General features: G+C 35.1%; 1 protein-coding gene across 14 annotated transcripts in view; it reads right to left on the minus strand.

Moving 5' to 3' along the window:
- ERC1 (ELKS/RAB6-interacting/CAST family member 1) overlaps positions 1 to 24,602 on the minus strand; it is a 527,112-nt gene that overhangs the window by 364,784 nt on the left and 137,726 nt on the right. For all 14 annotated transcript variants that reach the window (XM_055315461.1, XM_055315467.1, XM_055315465.1 and 11 more), the window contains one exon: positions 18,633 to 18,800. In XM_055315461.1, the coding sequence (XP_055171436.1) occupies positions 18,633 to 18,800 (168 nt within the window). The remainder of the gene's footprint in view (positions 1 to 18,632; positions 18,801 to 24,602) is intronic.

Here is a 24,602-nt window from a genome sequence, read left to right on the forward strand (position 1 = left end):
GAGCCACCCAGGCTGCCCCTAGAATCCTACTCTTAATCACTATGCTATAAATAAGTTCTGTGATGAAAAACAAACAAACAGGAAAAAGAGTCATATAAATGACTCAAGCATCTTTATATTAACCATCCCTTATTTTTAAATAGTGTTTACTAATAAACATAGTACATTATTACTATGGTCACTTATATTAACATGTTATCCTCTAATGAAGGAATGAAGGGTAGAGGAGGTAGCAAACCACTGCAAATGCAAAAGTACATCTGCCACGGAACATATGTCCAAACTCAATACACTCAAGCTAGTGGGCAAAGCCAAACACACTTGATGTTCAGGATTTCAGTATCATGAACCTAATTAAAACAGTCTGTGTAGCCTGACTTCCAAGGCCTAAAAAGCAGCTAGCATGGACTAGAATGCACTTGACAATGAAACTGTTAAAAAGATTTTCTTTCTTTTACTGTTTTTAATCATATTGAAAATTAGTGACTGGTGCAGAAAATGACATATTTTATATTCTTATGGGCTTTTTTCCTACTTTCCAGAAACCCTGATACAGAAAGAGATCATGACGTACCTACTAGCATATATTCAATATTTGCATGAGTATAATTTTATAGAGATCAAAGGAATTGGTGTTCATTCTCTATGTCTATATCCGTGATGATAAATAGGAGGGGAATCAATCAGGTTTACACATATAGTTTATTATCAGAGAGAAGAACTAATTAAGAATTCACAATTTTTTAAAAGGACTACTTACAGAAAGATGACATTTCCTTCTCTAATCATAGTATAGTTTAGTTATGTTAACTGGGTTGTAAAAAAAAAAAAAAGCAGAAATAACATAGTATAGTTTAGTTATGTTAACTGGGTTGTAAAAAAAAAAGCAGAAATAACATAATTATTATATAAAGCCTTTTTCTACTCAATTTTTACTTTACAAAGAGAGAGAAAATGTATAAAGCAAGAGGAAGACTAAGGCCAAATGTATGCTACATGTGAATTTATCAAAGCTGCATACCAATTCCACAATGGCACAGATTTCTTGACATCTTTTGTTTTGGTTTTATCAGGCTTGCCAGTTGTCAGGAACTATCATGTTTCAACGTGGGTGATTTATTCTTAGTCAAGTGGAACTGATTACTCCATTTTTGAGGTTCTAATCACTGAGTAAAGGTAAAAGAGACTTCCTCTAGGATACAGTTCTAAGGACAAGGAATCCCAAAACACTTCTTGCAATCACCTAGCTACTTTAAACATCATTTCAAGAAAATGTTTAATGCTGTCTCCACAGTTGTTCTAAGTCATCAGCATCAACTTACTGTGTGAAGCAAGTACTCTGGCTCTGACCATTGCCTACTTTGTTAATGGTACCTTCCAGTATCAATTATGTCTGCATGAACTATCATAATATCAAGAGAAAAAAGGAATCTACAATAATTAATAAAATATAAAAAGAAAAAATTCACTAAGTACCCTAATTTCTAGGCAAATGTTTATCTACTACCCTATGCTCTGGCAAAAAGTATCAAGTAGGCACAACTATAATTTACCAAAATGAGTTTTTCCATTTATATTGGCTTTTAGATGTTATTGTCCAATCATGTGGTTCCAGGGATTAGAAGACAAGAACAAAATCATAAGAAACCCTAAGCAATGTTTTAAACTGTTTAAAATGTTTAAGTTTTGAAAGGCTTCCATATCTATATTGGCAATTACTATTTATGGTCTTTAATAAACCCAGCAAAGATTCTGGTGGATAACCAATTATTTCTTTGGTTGAGTTTCCTGCTCAGCTGTGCTACTCTCTCATCATGTAAGTTATGGAACAGATTACTGTAATGAAAAAATAACTGGCTATGTCACCTTGGGAAAGTTACTTGATCGAATTACTTTACTATAAAACGACACTAACATTCCTTTTAATTCTAAAATACAACTGTATTCTTGGGGGGGGGGGCTGAAAACATTAAAAAAGTAATAAATTTCATCAGAGTACCACTACATTTTATCTTAAAAACTGTTCAGTTTGGGACAGCCCAGATGGCTCAGCGGTTTAGTGCCGCCTTCAGTCCAGGGACTGATCCTGGAGAGTCGGGATCAAGTCCCACGTCGGGCTCCCTGCATGGAGCCTGCTTCTGCTTCTCCCTCTGGCTCTCTCTCTCTCTCTCTTGAATAAGAAAATCTTTAAAAAGAAAAAACACTGTTCAGTTTGCACTATTCAAAAAGTGTAGGTATGACCTTTAGGAAAAGACTAAGAGTCCACTGCTCCTGACATTTTATTAATTGCTGAGAGGGAAAGTTAAGTTTCTTGATACATTTGCTTATGGAACAGATAATGGAACTAGGGACCTCTTGAGTTAAAATAACTGGATAATGTGAAGCAAAATCTGAGGAGACCAAAGGTCACTGCTAGTGAAGCTCTGCTTGGTAAACAATTCTATAAATGTCTCAAATATTTTTTTTACCTGGCAGGCATACATAAAAATTTGCCTGAGCTTCTGGTGCTAAAAACCAAACAAAGAAGATCTATAAATGCACGATGACAGGCAATCCTTCTGAGGCAGTGACACTGGTGACATTGCACTTAGGAACTCAACTCACGTCATCTATATAAACGATATCCCTTTACGTTGCACAATAAAAATGGCTATCTAGATAGAACAGTCTTACATCTAATGGTTCAGTACATCTTAGTGATGAAAGAACCTAGTATTTTTAAATATCAAATTAAAGCAGACATACTAGGCTTAGTTTTGAAGAAAAAAAGCAATCGTGATTTTTGTTATTAACAATAACAAAGCCGAGAAAAATCAAAGACAAAACATCAGGTGGCTAGCTAAGTTACACCTGTTCTACCCACTGAATGGAATATTATGCAACCATTACAACCCATATACTTAAGGATTAATTGGGATATGGAAATCTATTTATGGTATACTATAACATGAAAAAGAAAAGTTATCAAAAAGTATGTACAATATTATCCCAATTTGAAGGAAGGAAAAGTTTATTTTTACATAGTTTTCCTTGTCATAGGGTTCTCATCTTTTTCAAATATTTAGAATAGACATACATCACTTTGATAATAATGACAAAAGCAATAATTTTCTAAATGCTATCCAAAAAAGACATCTTAGGATTTGTGATAAGTAATTCGATTAGAATTATGACAAGAGGAGTTTTCTTATCATATGTACTCATCAGCATGGGCAATCTCTAGGGATTTCTGCAGGACGTGTAAGCAACTCTTCATTTAACCTACACCTTCCTAGGTTCATACTGTGTAACCAAACAAATCAAGCTTTGGGTGGTTTCTGCAAAGCTAAAACAAGACTGGGAGACCACTAAAACGTTCAAAGAAACTCAGATTTCCAAAAACCACTGGAAATATCAGGTCTGAAGGGAATACTAATGAGATGCTTCACATATTTTCAGTTTAAATTCAAGTTCATCTCATTGAACTTTTGTTAGCCAAGCCAATTTTTATGGCCTGAAGTAAGCTAACTTGTACTAATACTCAACCCTAGTGTGAGAAGGATGGGTTTTCCAAGAAGCAGACCTTGAGACAGATTTCACTATGCAAGAAGTTTATTAAAGGGTGCTCTTTGGATCACTACCAGTGGAAAGGAAGGGGATTGGGGGACAACAGGATTATGCAGGGGGAGAAATTCAGCTGCCACAAAGTTCCAAAGGATTCAGACAACCCCTGAGGAGCTCTGAATCTGGGATGATCTTTCAGAGTTGTCTCAAGTCAGGACAATAGATTCAATTCCTTGTAGCCTACAGAGATCAACCATGGGACTTCTATGCCCTTATGCAAGGGAAGTCTCTAGCCAAGGCAACCTCCATAGGGGCTAACAACTAAGGACTATGTCAACAGCACTTCCAGCACCTGGGCAATTACATCCTCAACCCTCAGGGGGCCTGGGGCACTCATCACAGTATCCATCATACCCAGCAGCTATACTCTTTCTAGTTAAATTACAGTTAACATGAAATTGTTTGTATTTGAACAACTGATCTTGTATTTGAACCACACACATAATTTTATGTTACAAAACACAGAAGCCTTTCTTCCAAGCTTGTTTGTTTCACAAATCGTGGACATTTTTAATCAGGAGTCCATGGATGGCAGGGATGTATGATACCCCAGTCCACATAAATGAGCTATATACATTTTTATATGGAAAGAGCCCAGAGCTTTCATCAGATTGTCAAAAAGGTAGGGGGAGTTAAAAATCATTCATCAGTGGCATTCTTTTCAAATATCCAGAATACTGTTTAAAATGAACAGCCATCTCACTTAAAATTGTTCACTTAGTTACTTTATAAAAATACTGTGTTACCAAATTTGCTGAGTCTAAAATAAGAGTCTGGCCTGAGAGAGATGTAGGGAGAATGGATCCAAACAACAGCTCCTTGTCTATATACAATGGAAATCTAAGGCTCTTATCAAATTTAGTAAATTTTCCTTGGTAGATTTGGATAAATTTTCTAATCCAAAAAAATTCCTCTAGGAAAAACAGGGGTAGGAGAAAAAAGCAAGCAAGTCTGACAATTACAGGAAGATAAAGTAGATAAAGAACAAAATACATGTATGATACTTGAAGCTATTTTCTGGTTAGGGTGCACATACTGGTGCAGAAAGATAAAACAGCATGAAAAGTTATTCCATCAAAGTCTGATTTAATAGCTTCTTCAGGTAGTTAATTATTTCAACTTCTTAATCAGAATTGACAGGTAACTGGGCATATATCCAAATGGCTATTCCCACAGGTGAGAATGCAATGCAAGTTAATTCATGTCAAATTAAAAGCAGTTTCTAAGCAAAAGAAAATACTGACTATGCTTCACAACTTTGATCCAGTGTTTTTTTAAATCCTTTGTCCCTTTCTAGATACTTATCTATGTATTTATTACTCTGACAAGTTCCTGCTGCAAGAAACCTCTAAGAACAACCTTTATCACAATAGGGATCTGACCCTTCCTATTTGCTTGCTAAGTACCATTTTCAAGTTTAAAATATGTGCTCAGTCAAAATAGAAATCAGGGCACTATGAACTAGAGCTTGCAAAACTATATGGCATTATATGGCACTCTATCAACAGAAAATGGACCCAGATAAACATAAATTCTCAAGCTATTCACTAATTACTCAGAGTTAAAAATCCAAGGAAATGATGTTTTAATAAGGGTCAAAATTATTTCTATGTTGTACAAAAAGCATTACAATGTAAGCCTCTGAATGGTTCTTATTTATATTATACCTTAGCACTTAAAAATAAGGCATTTATACAAAGGCTATGTTCTCTCAGGTCCATTCCTATTGCCAACATGATAATGTTGACAGACAAGTTTCCACATTTCTCCAGATGAAAACTGCAAGACTATGTAAAAACACCCATCCCTATCCCAGGAATGCTAGGTTGGTTCAACATACAAAAATGAATCAATATAATGTACCATATTAATAATAAAGAACGAACCCACACAATCATCTCAATAAATCTAGAAAAACCATATGACAAAGTACAACACTTTTTCATGATAAAAACACTTGATTAAAAAAAAACAAAACACTCGATAAACTAGGAATAAAAGGGAACTTCCTCAACCTAATAAAGGACTTCTATGAAAAATCTACACTGAACATCCTACTTAATGGTGAAAGCCTTTTTCCTAAGATAAAGAACAAGACAAGGGGGCACCTGGCTGGCTCAGCCAACAGAGTATGTAACTCTTAATCTCAAAGTTGTGAGTTCAAGCCCCACGTTGGGTGCAGAGATCTCTCAAAAAAAATAATAAAATAAATAAAAATAAAAGATAAGGATACAGGGCTTTCCCTAGCTCTATTCACCATTGTACTAGACATTTGGGAATAGCAATTAAGGAAGAAAAAATAATAAAAGACAGCCACACTGAAAAAGAAATATAAATATCTCTTTGCAGATGGCATAATCTTATATACAGAAATTATTTAAAAATCCACTCAAACACTATTAGAGCTAATAAGTTTATTAGCAAAGTTGCAAAACACAAAACCAATATACAAAAATCAGTTGTATACCTGTATACTAAAAATTAATCTGATAATGAAGAAAACAATTTCATTTATAATAGCATCAAAAAGAATAAAATATTCAGGAATAAATGTAAAGAAGTTCAAGACTTACAAATTGAAAACTACAAAACACTGAAAAAGGAAATTAACAATAGAAATGGATACACTGATCTCAAAACTCATATAGAACTACAAGAGACCCCCAAAAGCTAAAACAATCTTAAAAAGGAACACAGAGGATTCACAATTCCCAATACACAAACTTACAAAAATCTACAGTAATCAAGACAGGGTGGGATGACACATAGAGAGGCATATACATTGATGGAACAGAATTAGGAGTTCAGAATGAACACAGGTGTCTATATCCAGTGGAGTTTTAGCAAGGGTCCCAAGACCATTCAATGAGAAAAGATTTGTCTTTCAACAAATGGTGCTAGGACAACTGGATACCCACATACAAAATATCAAAGTTGGACTCCTACCTCACACCAAAATTAACTTGGAATTGAGTAAAGATCTAAACGTAAAATCTAAAGCTACAAAACTCATAGAAGAAAATGTAGGAGGAAATCTTTGTGATCTTCAATTAAGCAATGGTTTATTTGCTATAACACCAAAAGCAGAAGAAACCAAGAAAAAAAAAAGATAAAGTGGCCTTCATCAAAATTTAAAGCTCTTGCGTGTGCACCAAAGGATGCTATCAAGAAAGTGAAAAGATAACCAGAGACTAGGAGAAATATCTGCAAATCTGTTATGAGTGGAATCTTCAATATATAAAGACTTTCCAGAACTCAATCATAAGAAAACAAATAATTGAAAAGTAAACAAAAAAATATGAATAGGCATTTCTCTAAAGAATATATACAAATGGCCAAGTATATGAAAAGATGTTCAACATCATTAGTCATGGACATTCAAATGAAAACAATGAAAAGATACTACTGCATAACCATTAGAATGACTATTTTAAAAAGAAAAATACCACATGTTGATAGGAATCCAAAATCATAGAGCTGCTTTAGAAATAGTTTGGCAGTTTCTCAAAAAGTTAAATATGAAGTTAATATCAATTCCATTCTTAGATATATACACAAGAGGATGAAAACATACAAGTTCATACAAAAACTTGTATATCATTATTCATAGTAGGCAAAAACTGTAAACAACCCAAATGTCCCATAAACTGATGAATGAATACACAAAATATGCTATATTCATCCTAATGGAATATTATTCGGACATAAATATTATTCGGACATGTATTACAACATGATGAACCTTGAAAACACTTCAAAAAACCAGACACAAAAAGCTGCATGTGATATGATTGTCCAGAACAGGCAAATCCATAGAGATAAAAAATAGATTAGAAGTTGCCAGAGGATAAGGAGTTATGACTGCTGACAGGTTCTTAAAAATGTTCTGTAATTGAATAGTGGTGATGGTTGCACAAATGTGTACGTATACACAAAACAATGAATTCTACAGCTTAAAATGGTAAATTCTATGATATGTGGCTTATAGCTCAATTAGGAAAAAAAATCTAATTAACCCCTAGTGCAAGCTTAAATGTCAAAGTTCCATAATATCCATCAATGAAGTGTGAAAGTACTCTAAGCCTAAGATTTATCCTGTTTTATTCCCCAAATTAACACAAAACAATTTAGCCATATTTCTGTTCTTTAAAGACTTTAAAATTCTTTTGATAAAAAAAAATTCTTTTGAATCTATGCAATACTCAGTCCAATTATCTTCCAGATGGCAATCTCTTCCACTTGGAGCACCAATATGCAAAGTTTTCATCTAGACAAGTGTGCTTCTCACCTAAGGTGAATCTCTCTCAAGTAAATACGTAGCTACGTTAATTCACCTTCTGTTGTTAGGCCATCCTTTGTATCCCTTCTTTGCACCTTATTCCCTTGTACTTTTTTTTAAAATATTTTTATACCCTATGATAATTCCTGAAGTGGGTAAAACAATTTTAGACTGTTTGGAATTCCTTCTGATTTGAGGTGACTTCTGCTGGGAACAGAGGATGACAGCAGAAGCTCTATGAATAACAGATTAAAACACTGAGTAACAGAGAAATAGAAAAATCCCTCTTCCATTCTGATTAATAAGGCTGCAACATCATAAGAAAACAAAAAAGGGACTAAAAGCTTTATCACCTATCACACACACACAAAAAAGGGACTAAGAGCTTTATCACCTATCACCTATCACCCACAAGAAAATCCTAACTTCATATTCTCAACTCCTTATTCAACATTTTTATTTAACTGGAGCAGATATTTTCCAAAGATGGCCACAATAATACCTCCCACGTACAGATTCTTGTGCAATGTGACTTTGCCATGCTTCCATTAAGAAGTGAAGTCTATTTCTTGACCCCCCGAATCAAGGTAAGTCCTATGACTATGACAAAGAGAGTACAAAGGAATACAAAGGAACCTTCTGCCTCTTCCAAACCCACTCATAGCATAACCCATACACAGTCAGACAGCTTCTGCTTCTAACATCTATGACTGTGGAGTCAGGTGCCACATAAGAAGTGTGACAACTCTCATCATGTTATGGGATACCCAGGACATATGCAGAAGCCCTGAGGCAAAAAAACACCATGTAGCCATTTAGCCAGAGGCCAATGAGTACCTAGACAGAATGTAGGCAAATGAAAAAGCCAGCTTGGCAGTGGATCATCCAACTGCTGACACCCCCAGCTGTCACCAAACAATGCAAGGACAAACTACCCAGGAGAGCCCTCCCTGAATTCATGACTCACAAATAAATGAGCATTCAAAAATGTTTTTTTAAGCTTCTAAGCTTTAGAAATACTTCATTATGCAGCAATAGGATTTTCTCCAACTACTATTAAGCAGTGCTATTGTTGCTTTAATCACTTATATCTGAAGTTTATTGTTTTTAGATGATCAGAATGTAGGGATGAGGGGTTTTACAGTTTTTATTTTTTTGGAGAGAACTGTTTTGGAAGCAGAAGGGATGGTGAACAGAAATACATCATAATTAAAACAATTTATAATGAGGTAAACTTTTCCTAGGGAATAACGGATGAGTTATTACACTCATTACAAAATGTCACTTGTATAAGACCAACATTACTAACAAACTGGAAGTTAAATCAGACTTTCCCAGTTTAGATATCAACCTCCTTAAGGTTTACTTGAAAAAGCGAGGGTGGGGGAAATGAGACAGAGGAAGGTTATATGAAGCAAAGTAAATTCATATGGAGCATATTCCCCAACAAAAATACCATCATCAGATTTCATCTACTATCCATTCTGCCTTTTGATAAAATATTTCAAGAATTTAGCTGTACATGTTCTCCATAAACAAATTTTTTTTTTAGAAAGAGACTTTTTTTTTTAATTTTTTTAATTTATTTATGATAGGCACACAGTGAGAGAGAGAGAGGCAGAGACACAGGCAGAGGGAGAAGCAGGCTCCATGCACCGGGAGCCCAAGGTGGGATTCATCCCGGGTCTCCAGGATCGTGCCCTGGGCCAAAGGCAGGCGCCAAACCGCTGTGCCACCCAGGGATCCCCAACAAAAAATTTTTTAATAATAAATTTATTTTTTATTGGTGTTCAATTTGCCAACATACAGAATAACACCTAGTGCTCATCCCATAAGTGCCCCCCCTCAGTGCCCGTCACCCATTCACCCCCACCACTGCCCTCCTCCCCTTCCACCACCCCTAGTTCGTTTCCCAGAGTTAGGAGTCTTTATGTTCTGTCTCCCTTTCTGATATTTCCTACCCATTTCTTCTCCCTCCCCTTCTATTCCCTTTCACTATTATTTATATTCCCCAAATGAATGAGAACATATAATGTTTGTCCTTCTCCGATTGACTTATTTCACTCAGCATAATACCCTCCAGTTTAAAAAAAATTTTTAATTAAACTGTGTTCTATTAGAAAAAGAAGTAAAAAAAAATGAAAAAAGAAAATTCTAATGTCTAAGTATATTAAGATTTCCACTTAATGTTTGATTAGACTGACTTGGTCATCTCTAGCTTCATTAACAGCTGGGCTGTGACTTTAAAATAGTAACATTTAGAAAACATTACAATGAATCCTTATTAAAAATAAAATATGACAATTTTTTAAAATACTAATTTTCTGAGTAAAATACTAAATACTGTTTTTCAGTGATAAAACATATATTCTTCTATTTTATGATATTGGAAAAGTGAAGAAAGTAGCACTACCTTAGCCTAGACTCCAGAGAAAACAGATAGAACATATTAAAAAACCTATTCTTTGACTTCTTACCCAAAACAAAATAACAGAGGTGACTTAAAGAGCCAATCTAGGACCAAACAAACCAACTGCAACCTTCTAATTCTATATATCAATCAACTTTCTGCTACTGTTAAATCTATATTCTAAATACCCAAGCCTAGGAAACTGGAGAAGTAAGCAAGGGGAAACCAACAGAAGTTACAGAAGCATAGAAGGGAATGATGGTAACATCTGTGTCACCAAATTAAACTCCAAGCTACATTATCATTTATAATCAATCAAGCAAGAAGCTGTACAATTTTAACACAGATTTTTGATGCAGCTCAGATTCAAATGCTCAATTACATTTTCCAGGTCAGTGATTTATTATAAAGATAAGAAATTTACTGTAACACAAAACTACTTAAAACCATAGGGGAGAACCCTCGGAAGGAGAAGACCAATGCTAATCCCATTGTACAGCATGCTTGGCCATCTGCTATTGTCCCATTTTGTTTTCTGAGCACAGCGTTATCTTAATACCCCACTGTAGGTAAATTTCTAGTTTTTGACAGAAAATCCTTAGGGCCAGAGAAAAGAAAAGCTGAATTCTCTTATTAATTTCCTAAATAAACTAAACAGAAAATAAAGATCAGAGTATTCACTGAAAACTTTCTCATTATGTAAGAACTGGAAATAATGTTCCCAGAGACCAGGTAATAAGAGAGTTCACAATAAGAAAGAAAAGACAGTTGTGGACAGGGGTCTGCCAGAAATTTTTAAGAATTCCTGTTACAAAATGTTTAAAAAACAAAGGCAGAATTCCAAGGCATAACACTGTGTAAAGGAACACTATTCCCATGTTTTCATTCACACTGCTCTCTTGGCTTGGGATGTCTCACTCCTTCCCCATCTGCTCAGCAAAGTTCCAAGAGCTCCTTTCACACAAGTTCAAATAAAAAAAAAAAAAAAAAAAAAAAAAAAAAAAAAAAACTCCTTGCTTTGTACCTCACTATACACCAGGTATATCCCCACTTCTTTAACTCCCAGAAATTCAAAACTATGAGAGAAGAAGCCACATCTTATTTAATTATCTTTGTACTTAGCCCAATACCTACTATATAGGAGAAGGCTCTATACCAAATGGATGAATGAAGGCAGTTTAGAGGGATGGGGGAGCCACAAAACACAATTTGACCATGCAGCTACAAATGTACTCAGTGAGGGAGAAAAAGAAGAAACAGCAAACAATACTCTAGTGTATATAAATATACACATTGCTTAGAAACCTAGGAAAATGTGGGGGTAGTGGTCCTGAAAAAGCCCAAAACAGCTGAGTATATCACTGGCTCATGACCAAGGCATCACTGTAAAAGAATTATACAGAGTGATCTCTCCAACTGACTCAGATTTTTAAGACAGGTTTATAAGGATCTGAATGAAGAACATAGAGAAATAAAATTTTTTAAAAAGGCTAGACCTGAAAACAAACTGTTACAAAAAAAAAATTCTACAGACAACAAAAAGAGCTTTGAGAATTGCTTTAATAAATAATCAATTTGAAATATATCACAAAAGTCTTTTCTGGGTCTACTAAATATTTTATCACTTATATGAAAGTATAAAGAATACGCTCATAAATAGGTAGAAGGCATAAAGCTGAAGATCCTCAAAGATTAACTGGCTGAATTCAGCAAAGTAAAATTTAAATTTAGTTAAGAATGAACAATATTAAGGTGTGCCTGGGTGGCTCAGTCAGTTAAGCATCTGCCTTCAGTTCAGGTCATGATCTCACAGTCCTGGGATCGTTCACATCAGGCTTAGTACAGAGTTGCCTTGCCCCTCTCCCTCTGCACCCCCTCCCACTTGTGTGTGCTCTCTCTGAAGTAAATAAATAAAAATCTTTTTAAAAAGAATAAACAATATTGACACCTTATAGCCACATTGTGCAACACCTTACAGGTTCCCAGACACTTTAATACACATTACATCATTTAACAAAAACCTCCCGAGATAACTATTATGCCCTGTCTATAGATGAAAAAACTGAAGACTAATCAGTTTTATTGAGTTTCCCAATATCACATTTCATCTAGGGCCAAGAATATTAATACTATTCTCTCTTGCAATTAGGTCCAAAGTTTCAACTGGAAAAGTAAAGTATGGAAGAAAAATGAGTTAAGACAAATAACTGCCATTAGAAAAATTAACCAGGGCAAATGAGAACACTGGGAGGAAGAGAAATATTTCATGTAGGAAAATATGATTTGAGGGTTGTCAAATGGCAAGTTTCCAATACCTAAAAAGTCATTCTATAGGAAGAAGATTATACTTGTTCAATATGACCCCAAGTCAATCTCAATCAGCAAATACTATTAAGTAGCTGAATTCTGATTCAAGGAAAGAAGGTCAAACTGTCCAAGTCATTAATTCATCATAAGTGGACATATTTGATCATAAGCTGAATAAACCCTTTGCCAGAGAATTTACACGAAATTTTTTTGTCAGACAGTAAAATTTTATCAAGTAAGACTGTACACCTGTATCAGACATTGTTTCAAAATGTACAAATGAACTTCTAGGGAAAAGTAATTCTGATTTTAGAATTATAAAAATGTACCATGCAAATTTAACAAAACTTAACCTGCCTCATTATTTTAAGTTATGTTAAATAATATTTAATACATACATATTATGAAGGATAATAAATATACACAAACTCATTACCCATCTTAAGATACTTACATATCCCTCCTTATGCATCTCTCTGCTTCCCTACTTCTAAAAGAAATGACTGTGTTGAATTTTTATCCTAAACATTTCTTTCCCTTAAAATAATAGGTTCCATTGTGTGACTATACCAAAGTTACCTACTCATTCTTCTCTTAAGAACATTTGTATAATATTTCCTCAGTTTTGTTATGTTTTTATTCCAAACAAGGCTACTATGAACGTTTCTATACATGTCTTAGAGTTCATCTACAGTATCTGTATCTGGAAGGTTATGTTTATGTTTAATTTTATAACTACTTTCCAAAGTAGTTGTCAATTTAAAAATCCAACAGCACTGTTCAAGAAATCCAGTTGCCATATTTATCAACACTTGATACTGCCACAGACTTCATAATGTTTGCCAACAGAACATAAAAGGATAGGTAAAAAATTGCTTCTAAATCTGGTTTTATTTTACAGTCCCCTGATTACAGTCAGGGTAAATTGCTCGTATTTATTTGTAAGATGTATTTCCCCATATTTTACATATATATATTTCATTAATAGGTACATAGTTATAAAAGTATAAAAACATGTATCCTGCTCTAATATATGTGGTATGCATAAACATCAAAATTAAGTGTTCAACTCTGGAATAGAATGGGGGACAATACTATCAAGTAAAGCTATGCCAAGGAATGTCAACTGTATTTGAAATTTTACTTCTTAATAAGCTGAATAATTACCATTACTTATATTATTCCCTATATTCTTTCTATCTCTGAAACAATTAGTTATAAAATCTAGAAAGACAATATAAACATATAATCAATAAGCAAGAACTTAGGAAACATAGCACCTATGACTTTTCTGGAAAAAATTTCAAAGGAATTCTAGAACAACCAAGAATTAAATAAAAATTTAAATTGGGACGCCTGGGTGGCTCAGTGGTTAAGCACCTACCTTTGGCTCAGGGCGTGATCCCTGGTCCTGGGATCAAGTCCCACATCAGGCTCCCTGTGGGGAGTCTGCTTCTCCCTCTGCCTATGTCTCTGCCTCTCTCTCCGTCTCTCTCTCTCTCTCTTTCTGTGTCTCTCATGAATAAATAAAAAATCCTTAAAAAAGAAAAATTTAAAGCTTGCAGTATGAAGCAGGAAGATGGTGGCAGAGTAGGAGGACCCAAAGCTCACCTTGTCCTACTAATAACATAACTAGGTAACTATAAAATTTTCCTAAATACCTCTGAAATCAGCCTCATGATGGACAGAACAAACTCTACAACTAAAGGGAGAGAAGAAACCACATGGAAGAAGGTAGGAAGTATGGAGACATGGTTTCAGGGAGACAAAGATCTCAGGTACTGTGGGGGAAGGGTCAGAGAGAAGGGCAAGAAAGAGAGAGGGAAGCACACAGGGGAAAGCACAAGGAAAACATTTCCCCAAAGTCACTGACTTGGAAAATGAGAGGAGCCAAATTTCATCAGTTCTTGCAAGCAGTGGAGACTAAAGCCTAGAGTTTAAAGGTCAGCGGGCTTGGCTGGGATAGAGTCCTGGAGAGATAGCAGGCAAACAACCTGGGGGCAGACAAAGCAGAAACACCTGGGGCACACAGTGAGGAAATTACACACTCTTCTCAGAGCACTCCCTTCAGAGATAGCATTCACAAAGACACCTCTCTGGGAACAATGGAGCTTGCCAGCGCCATTTCTTTCCCTGACCCTCAGCATAAATACAAGGCCACCTGTGGGAAGCAGCACAGCACCCACACTGGGCTGCTTAACTTGCTTACACTAAGCCCCACTCCCCTGGGCTCCAGTGGAACTGCCCTTCTCAGTCACACCTGCCTCAGTCTCAGGGCAGTGGGACCCTGTCCCAGAAGATCAGTACATATCCCTCCATACCACGTCTTCAGACCAGAGAGTTTAGAAGGGCCTAAATTACAGTGGAGATGGTGGCAGGTCTCATTTCACAAGCAGAGCAAAGTATACCAAGCTAAAACTTGCCACATTCAAGCCAGGAAGCAAACACTGCTGACAGCAGGCAAGGAGGGCCTCTATCAATGACTGGATGAAGGGCAGAGCAACCAGAACACAAAAGCAGAGCACATGCAGCATACACAGGAGACACTAACACTCCCCTGCTTGGGCAATACATGACCTCTCCTTCCTCATAAGGCCTGACTGTTCTAACACCTAGAAGAAGGCAGACACTTAGATAAAATGTAAAGACAGAGGAATTTATCTCAAATGAAAGATCAAGATAAGGCCATACCCAGAGATCTTTGAAACAGATATAAGGAACATACCTGATGAAGAATTTAAAGCAATGATGATAAGGATACTCACTGGCCTTGAGAAAAGAAGCCATTGGTGAGACCCTCACCACAGAGATAAAAGAGTTAAAACAGAATCAGAGATGAAGAGTGCAATAAATGAGATCAGAACCACACTTGATGCAATGAACAGCAGGCAAGAAGAAGCAGAGGAACAAATTAATGACCTAGGAGACAAAATAATGAAAAGCAATGAGGCTGAACAAAAGAGAGAAAGAAGAATTATGCCACAGGAGAATAGACTTAGGGAATTCAGTGACTCCATCAAACATAGTTAACATTCATATTATAGGAGTCCCAGAATGAAAAGAGAAAAGGGGGCAGAAAATTTATTTCAAGAAATAATAGCTGAAAACTTACCTCAGGGGGAAGTAAACAGACATACACCTCCAGAAAGCACTCTGCTCAAGATCAGTAACAGCAGGCCAACACGAAAACATATTGTAATCACATTTGCAAAATAGAGTGATAAAGTCTTAAAAGCAGCTACACAAAAGAAGTCATTAACTTACAAAGGAAAACCCTTAAGACTAGCTGGAGATTTCTCAACAAATTTGGCAAGCCAGAAGGGAATGGCACAATATATTCAAAGTGCTGAACGAGAAAAATCTGCAACCAAGAATACTCTATAGGGCAAGGCTGTCATTCAGAATAGGAGAGGTTTCCCAGGCAAAGAAGAACTAAAGGAGTTTGTGACCACTAAACCAGCCCTGCAAGAAATATTAAAGGGGACTCTTTGAGTGGAAAGGAGAGATCAAAAGTGACAGTATAAAGGTAGGAAAAACAAAAACAGTATAATTAAATATTTCACTAAAAACCAATATAGGAACTCACACACCAAAAGGATATAAGTAAAATAACATCTACCTAAAATGGGAGAGGAGAGGAAGAAAGAATGGATACAAACTTGAACAACCATCAACTTAATATAGACTGATATTTGGGGGCACCTGAGTGGCTCAGTCAGTTAAGTGTCCTGACTTCATTTGAGCTCAGGTCATGATCTCAAGGTCATGAAATGGAGCCCTCTGTCAAGCTCCACACTAGCAAGAAGTCTGCTTAAAGTCTCTCTCTCCCTCTCCCCCTGCTCATCCCCCTTTACGTGCTCTAAGAAAAAAATAAATAAATCTTTAAAATGTGTGTGTGTGTATAGCCTGATATTGCAGAAGAGATTATATGCAAACCTAATGGTAACCATGTAACAAAAGCACTAATAAACCTGCAAAGAATAAAGAAAGAAATCCAAATATATCACTACAGAAAATCAGCAAAAACATGAAAAAGGATCAGAGAAAATCTCCAGAAACAACCACAAAACAAGTAATAAAATGGCAATAAATACATATCAATAATTACTCCAAATGTAAATAAATTATATGCTCCAATCAAAAGACATAGGGTTGACAGAGTAGATGAAAAAACCAACACCATCTATATGCAGCCTACAAGAGACTCATTTTAGATCTAAGACACCTAGAGATTGAAAGGGAAGAGATGGAGAAACAATCACCACACAAATGGATGTCAAAAGAAAGCTGAATACCAATACTTTATCAGACAAACTAAACTTCAAAGACGGTAACAAGAGACGAAGAAAGGCATTATATAATAACAAAGGGGAAAATTCAACAAGAAGATACAATTGTAAATATTTATGCACCCAACATAGAAGCACCCAAATATATAAAACAATTAATAACAAACATAAAGGAACTAATTGATAATAAAATAATAGTAGGGAATTTTAATACCCTACTTACATCAATGGACAGATCATCTAAGCAGAAATCAATCAATAAGAAGACAATGGCTTTGAATGACACACTGGACCAGATGGACTTAACAGATATATTCAGAACCTTCCATTCTAAAATAGCAGAATACACATTCTTTTCAAGTGCATATGGAACATTCTCCTAGAACACGTCTTAGATCATAATACAGGACTCAATAAATACAAAATGACTGAAGTCCTACTACACACCTTTTCTAACCACAGTGCTATGAAACTAGAAGTCAACCACAAGGAAAAGTCTAGAAAGACCACAAATACATGGAAGTTAAACACCATGTCAAGTAAGAAATCAAAGAAGAAATTTTAAAAGTACATGGAAACAAATGAAAACGAAAATACAATGGTCCAAAACCTCTGGGATGCAGCAAAAGCTGTTCTAAGAGGGAAGTTAATAGCAATTCAGGGCTATCCCAAGAAGCAACAGAAACCTCAAAGAACCTAAACTTATACCTAAAAGAGCTAGAAAAAGACCAACAAAGCCTATAGCCAGCAGAAGAAAGGAAATAAAGATTAGAGCAGAAATAAAATGATATTAAAAAAAAAAAAGATCGGTGAAACCAGGAGGAGCTGATTCTTTGAAAAAATTAATAAAATTGATAAACCCCTACCCAGACTTACCAAAAAGAAAAAAGGACCCAAATAAATAAAATCACAAATGAGAGAAGAGAAATAACCAACATCACAAAAATACAAACAACTGTACAAGAATATTATAAAAAACTATATGCCAACAAATTGGACAACCTAAAAGAAATGAATAAATTCCAGGACATATAAACTATCAAAACTGAAACAGGAAGAAATAGGAATTGAATAGACCAATTACCAGCAAAGCAACTGAATCAGTAATCAAAAATCTGCCAACAAAAAAGTCCAGGACCAAATGGCTTCACGAGGGTGATTTCTAACAAATATTTAAATGAGTTATTATGTATTCCTCTCAAACTATTCCAAATAAATAAAAAAGGAAGGAAAACTTTCAAATTTATTCTATAAGGCCAGCATTACCCTGATACCAAAATCAGATAAAGAAATCACAATAGAAGAGAATTACAAGGGCGCCTACATGGCTCAGTAGGTTAAGCATCTGATTCTTGATCTCAGAATCATGAGTTCAAGCCCCATGTTGGGCTCCATTCTGGGTACAGAGCCTACATTAGAAAAGAGAGACAGAGAGAGAACTAGAGGCCAACGTCCCTGATGAGTACAGCATACTTAATGATGAGTATTGAGTAATGTATAGAATTCCTGAATCACTATACTGTACATCTAAAACTAATATAACACTGTATGTTAACTATACTAGAATTAAAATTAAAAAAAACAACAAAATTTTTTAAGAGAGCATTTTAGGAGAAAGGGTGAGGAGGAGATAAATATACACATATAGGCATACACACACACACACACACACACACACACACACACAGTAAGAATGAGATATAGCCAGATGTAGGAAACTAAATTCCAAACACCTGCACCTCACCTTCTTCTGAAGAACATTAACCTTCCTCTCCTTCACATCCAGCATGTCCTTGAGGTCATGAATCTCTCCAGCTTGTGTCCCCTTCTCCTCCGCCATATCCTGAATTTGTTTTGTCTTCTTATTCAGCATGGTTTCCTTTTCTTCCAAACGCAATCGGAGAGCATCCACCTAAGAATTTTTTTTTTACAAATGATTAATTGAAAGAAAGGAATGTAATCCCTTCCAAATACATGTGTATCGTTGCCCAGATGAAATCAAATAGAGTGGTATTCTATTATCGGTAAATATAATTATTGCTATTTAGAAATTAAACCCTAAAACTTTATGAGCGCTTTTGTAATAAAAATAAATTTACATCAGTTAAGTAAACAATGATATCAGGATAAATAGATCTGAATCAAAGACAATATGAAGAGATCTCTATTATAAAGAGATTGAGTTTTGCCAATTCTATTGAAGAGTTTCAACAGATTCTTGGGCCCAGCCACAAGAGTTTCTGATTCAATGGGTTTGGGGCTCAAGAATTAAGTTTTTCTAAAAAGTTCCTAAGTGATGCTACACTGCTTTAGAAAATCTAAAATTAGAAAGAAAACCATAAACATCCCAAAGCATGACTCTTGCTGTATCACAAAATAGAAACTAGAGGTAGAATATGATGCTTTTTAGACGAACAATCCCATAATGCACTGAAACATCTGTGCAAAGGAAAGCAAGGTCTACTTTCAGGCCCAAAGACTAGTCTGCTAAAGTCTGGCATCCAATTACCTTTATCCCCCAAGCTTAACAGTTTTCTCTAAATATAACTTTCAAATAACTAGAAATCTAATGACAGTACTTATTTTTAAATCCATTCAAACCAAATTTCACTAAGCAAACTCATACACCAAAATTATTTTGGTTTTTTTTTTCTTTTTCTTTTCCACTAAGGATTTATAATTCAGCACAGTTACCTACTTATAGCAGAACAGGGAGGTGGATTTCTTTCATCTTAAGACAATGTTGTTCAACAGAAATATAATGTGAGTCATATGCAAGCCACATATGAAATTTTAAACTTTCTAGCAGCTACATTAAAAAATAAAAATAGATAAATTTTAATAATATATCCTGTTTAATCTATGATATCATTCCAAACATGTAATCCTTAATAAAAACTATTAATGAGCTCTTTTATTTTACATTCTTTATTTCATACTACATCTTAAAAGTCCAATGCATATTTTATATACCATATTTCAAGTGCTCAATAGCCATATATGGCTGGTGGCTACCACACTGAAAATACAAATCTAAGATATCAAGTATGTTTCTATAAAACTTCCTTATCTTGAACTTATTGTGTATTATTTTTCCTGGCTGTCTGTGGATTAACCAATCCACAAAGAAAAATTAGTTAACATAGGTAATGACTCACATTTACAGTATACCAAGATTATCAGGAAAAATCTAATATTATATCTAAACTATAAGGTATCTGAGAACCAGTACTGTGTGTATGGTAGTACTTACTGCTTAGTAAGTACTATGGAAAATTTCCCACAAGACTAATCTCACTTGAGACTCTATAGTTAAGTCATTATGCACTTATAAATTATCTTAGACTATGTTGGAAAGGAAAAATATGTAAATAAACTAGATTTCACTCTGCTAAACTGAATTTCTACCAAGCATGTCAATGCCACTAATTCCACCAAGCCCGTAATTGGGGAGTAGTCTTTTTAGTGTCCATTTGTAATTCTTCAAAGTTCTACCATGCCCCCTCAATAAATACTTTTCCCTTCTGATTTCCTTCTATTCCATTTTAATAAATGATATATTGTAACCTTATTATATTCTGGAAAGGTCCACCTAAGAACTTTCAAACTCTTAAACTCTTATTTCTGAAATCTGTTTTCTTTCTTCTACACCTACTAAATCTATTCTTTATGCATACCATAACCTTTGATATATCATCTCTTTTTTCATCATTCATCCCTATTCTGGTTTATCTTGTTTTTCTCCCAGCCTGAGCAATCCTTTCAAACAGCCTCTTATCATTTCAAATGGTTTTCTTCATTCTACCCTCAAGATTTCTGAACCTTTCTGCATATGGTCATGTATATGCTCGCCAACCATATATACAATATATTAAAAATTCTCCCAATTCTATCCTCAAGCATCATATCTTCACTTGTATTCTCCCTGTGTAAAATTTCACTTTCCCATGGCAATCTGGGAAACCAGGACTTAGAAAAGGTAGTTATAAATAAGCAATAGAGCAAGAATTTAAGATTAACTAGTCTATCTCCAGATCCTACAATCTTAACCACTAATTATATAATACACTACCCCTCTAAGAGCTAGACAAAAATATATATATTTCATTTAAGTAAAATTCTAGAAAATGTACACTAATTACAGTAATAGAAAAGAATAGTAATAGATCAAGAATTCCCTGGAAAGAGGATGAAAGGGGGAGCAGTGAAGAATATCAGGCAAAGGCAAAAGAAAGGGATTACAAAGAGGTAGGAGAAATATGGGGAGCATGTTCATTATCTTCACTGAGGTACTGGAAGGAAATATAGGAAAATACTTTTAAGACATTGAGGCATGGAAGGCTTCATTTTTAAGGACACAGAAAGGATACACCATAAAGAAAACATACTGTTAAATCTAACTGTGCTAAAATTTAAAATTTCACATCATGGTACCATTTTACAGTGTTGTTTTCCTTTTATCTACACTTTATGTGCCTGAAATAGTTCTTAATAACAGTAATATTAAAGAAAATTGGTGAATGTTTATACTTGCTTTAAAAAGTCAGTATTTTATAAATGAATAAAATTAAATGTGATCCAATATTGAATTTCAATTTTTTAAATTTATGACCATTTATAATCACTCTGAAAAAATCTAAATATCTAGGTATAAATCTAACAAAACATGTAAAGGATCTATACACTGAAAATTACAACTAATAAAAGAAATCAAAGAAGATCTAAACATGTTCTTCCCTTGACTATCTTATAAAATGTCATGTGTCAAGATAGCCAGCCTACTTAAAATTTTCCTCAGAGACCTGGAAAAAGAAAAGATTAAAGTAATTTTAAAAAATGTTTTGCTAACAAACAGAACTACAATAAATCAAGGCCAATGAATCCAAGAGATATCACCAACAAAAATGTGCAAGTTTTGCTGCCTGCATAAAGTACTAAAGATCTCAGAGCAAGAATTAAAATCCAATACAAAACAATGATGAATTAGGTGATTTCCAGAGTTCCACAACAGTCCTTTCTAAAGTGCAAGATGACAAAAGTCTTTACACTTCCTTGGTTTTCCGTCACCAACCTATTCAAATCACAAGCACTCTACCATGCAAAGAAACAAAAAGATCTACAAGACAAATGTCAGAACTGAATACTGATTCAATTTGGAGAAAAGGATTGCCACCATAGAGCAAAGACCTTTGTGGAATATGAAATTCAACAACCAGCCTGCTTAAGATGCCAAAAGAGCCCATTGACCCTTATCCACTTGGCATTCAGGCACAGCTCAAGCTGGCCTGTGTGGCTACTAATCCTATTTGACAGTATCAGATTTGGTTCCAATTAGCTGAATCCATTACAGGGCATCAGTCACGGTTAATTCAACAGGGTACTTATTGAACCCACAGACTCTTCTGCACAGTTAAAGAGGTCAAAGTCTTAGAAAAGTATACATGTCAGAAATTTTTAAAATACATAAATTATATGCTAAATCATTTGCACCTAATTTCTACATTCTAATTTGTATTCTGTATACTCTATATTCTACTTCTAACCATATACCACATATCCCAATAACCACAAGCAAAAAACAAAGTAAATCACCTAAAGACGTTTCACACAATATTCCCAAAATACATTAAATTCTTTTTATAAGGGCAAAAGCCCAGACATTTAAACTTATAGATAAGTCTTAACTGCCGAATTTCCTTGTCTCTCAGTTCTTCTCTACATTAATTTCAGAAAAATGAAATGTTTTCCACCTATGGGTAAGGAATCAGAATACAACACGAATACATCCCTTAGCATTTCTAAATGTTTCTCATCCTGATAGTAACAAAGTCCCACAGAACAATAACTGTAAGACCTCATATTGCTATTCTTTACCAAGAGTCCCTAGATGTCGTCGCTGCATTTTTACATTATCCCTCACTCACTTAACTGACCCGTCAACGTGCCAGTGCTACCAAGTCATAAATACCTGCATGCCATTTTGGGAGAATGTCAGGTATGAGACCCACAGGAATTGATGACTGAAAAGGTAAAAAATGAAAACTCTCGTAATAAACATACAAATCTTTGGTGTAAGAGTAGCTGGAAATGTAGGCTTTCATATAAAAAGTATCTCACATCACAAATATTATGTACTCAAGTCCATTCTCTAATCACTAAGTGATCTTTTCTTTACTAAGTATTCAATTCAAATTACCAAATACACTTTCTCTTTGTCTGCTTTTCTCATGCAATGCAGAATTTAAATGTGCTGGTCTGGAGATCTAAGATAAAAATAACCACAAAAACCACTCTGCTACTACTAGATTGATTGCTCTGAACTCTATACTGATCTTTTTGGTTAGTAGTGAGTACATAGTACAATTTTGCGTGAGGTCCATATTTTGCAAACCACAAAAAAACATATTCAGGAAAGCCCCTCAGAGACTAGCGGGACACACGTCATCACACTAATACTATGGCTGGTAGGAGGAATAAGACACTGTTTATTCCACCAAATGCACTGGAGGAACAGCATCCATCTAGCTTGCCAAGAGTCAAGGTCTGTGGCAAACAGGTTATGCCAACTTCAACAAAAACAGGTTTTTCTCTACAAGATTTTCTCTACCAATGGACATGAACAGAAAAATAGCTACCTTGCTCTTTTGGTCTCTTACCGATGATCACAAAACTATTAATTATCTTAAGCTATCTTAACCTTCTTTCATTTTACATCAATAAATACATCTATTTAAATATACATGAGCAGTAAGAATTGCACGGATACAATGGCTTGTTTCCTAAAACTCCTATCTTGGCTTTGCCAATGATTTACATCTTTCTAACTCTCTGACCCCATCTCTTCCATTTTTTTCCACTGAATCCTCTGTCATTTTCCCCTCCTTACATCTCTACTTTATAAAACTTCCTCTGTAGAAATCAATTCAATCTCAGGCTTTAACCACCATCTCCAATTAGCAATAACCATGCCTCGGATAAACCTCACTGGCTACGTACGATAGATACTGCCACTGCACAAAGCTAACCACTATCTCCATAACAGCCTCCAAATCTTTATTCCTAACCCCAAACAGTTCTAAAATCCTGAGATTCTAACAAAATATTCTTTTTAACCCAGAACTCTCACTGAATATTTAGTTTAGAATGAGAGTTCCTAGAGAATCTTTTATTTTAAAGAATATTTAAAGATCACCTACTATGGTCAAACATTAACACAAGTTAAATCTTATGGTGTTTATTATTACTTTCTGCATTTTTTCCGGTATTTGGCAGTATTTCACAAATGTTTTAGAAATTAATAATCTAAACTCCTAATTTTATAACCAATGAACTCAAAGCCCAACTAAGTGATTTGCCCAAGATCACTAAGTATAATTTCCTATCATTACATTTCCCATTGTTCTCATCTAACAAAGAGGCTGAATGAAGAGCACTGGGCCATGGGATTGACAACATCCATAAGGAAGCATTTTATGTATATTTTTTTTAAGATTTTATTTATTTGTTCATGAGACACACAGAGAGAGAGAGGCAGAGACACAGGAAGAGGGAGAAGCAGGCTCCATGCAGGGAGCCTCACGTGGGACTGGATCCCGGGTCTCCAGGATCACACCCTGGGCCGAAGGTGGTGCTAAACCGCTGAGCCACCAGGGCTGCCCCAGGAAGCATTTTAAAAGGCTATTTTGACAAACTGCATTGAGCTCTGCTTAAAGCC

The sequence above is a fragment of the Nyctereutes procyonoides genome, unplaced genomic scaffold (assembly GCF_905146905.1).
Source record: "Nyctereutes procyonoides isolate TBG_1078 unplaced genomic scaffold, NYPRO_anot_genome, whole genome shotgun sequence".
Lineage (NCBI taxonomy): Eukaryota > Metazoa > Chordata > Mammalia > Carnivora > Canidae > Nyctereutes > Nyctereutes procyonoides.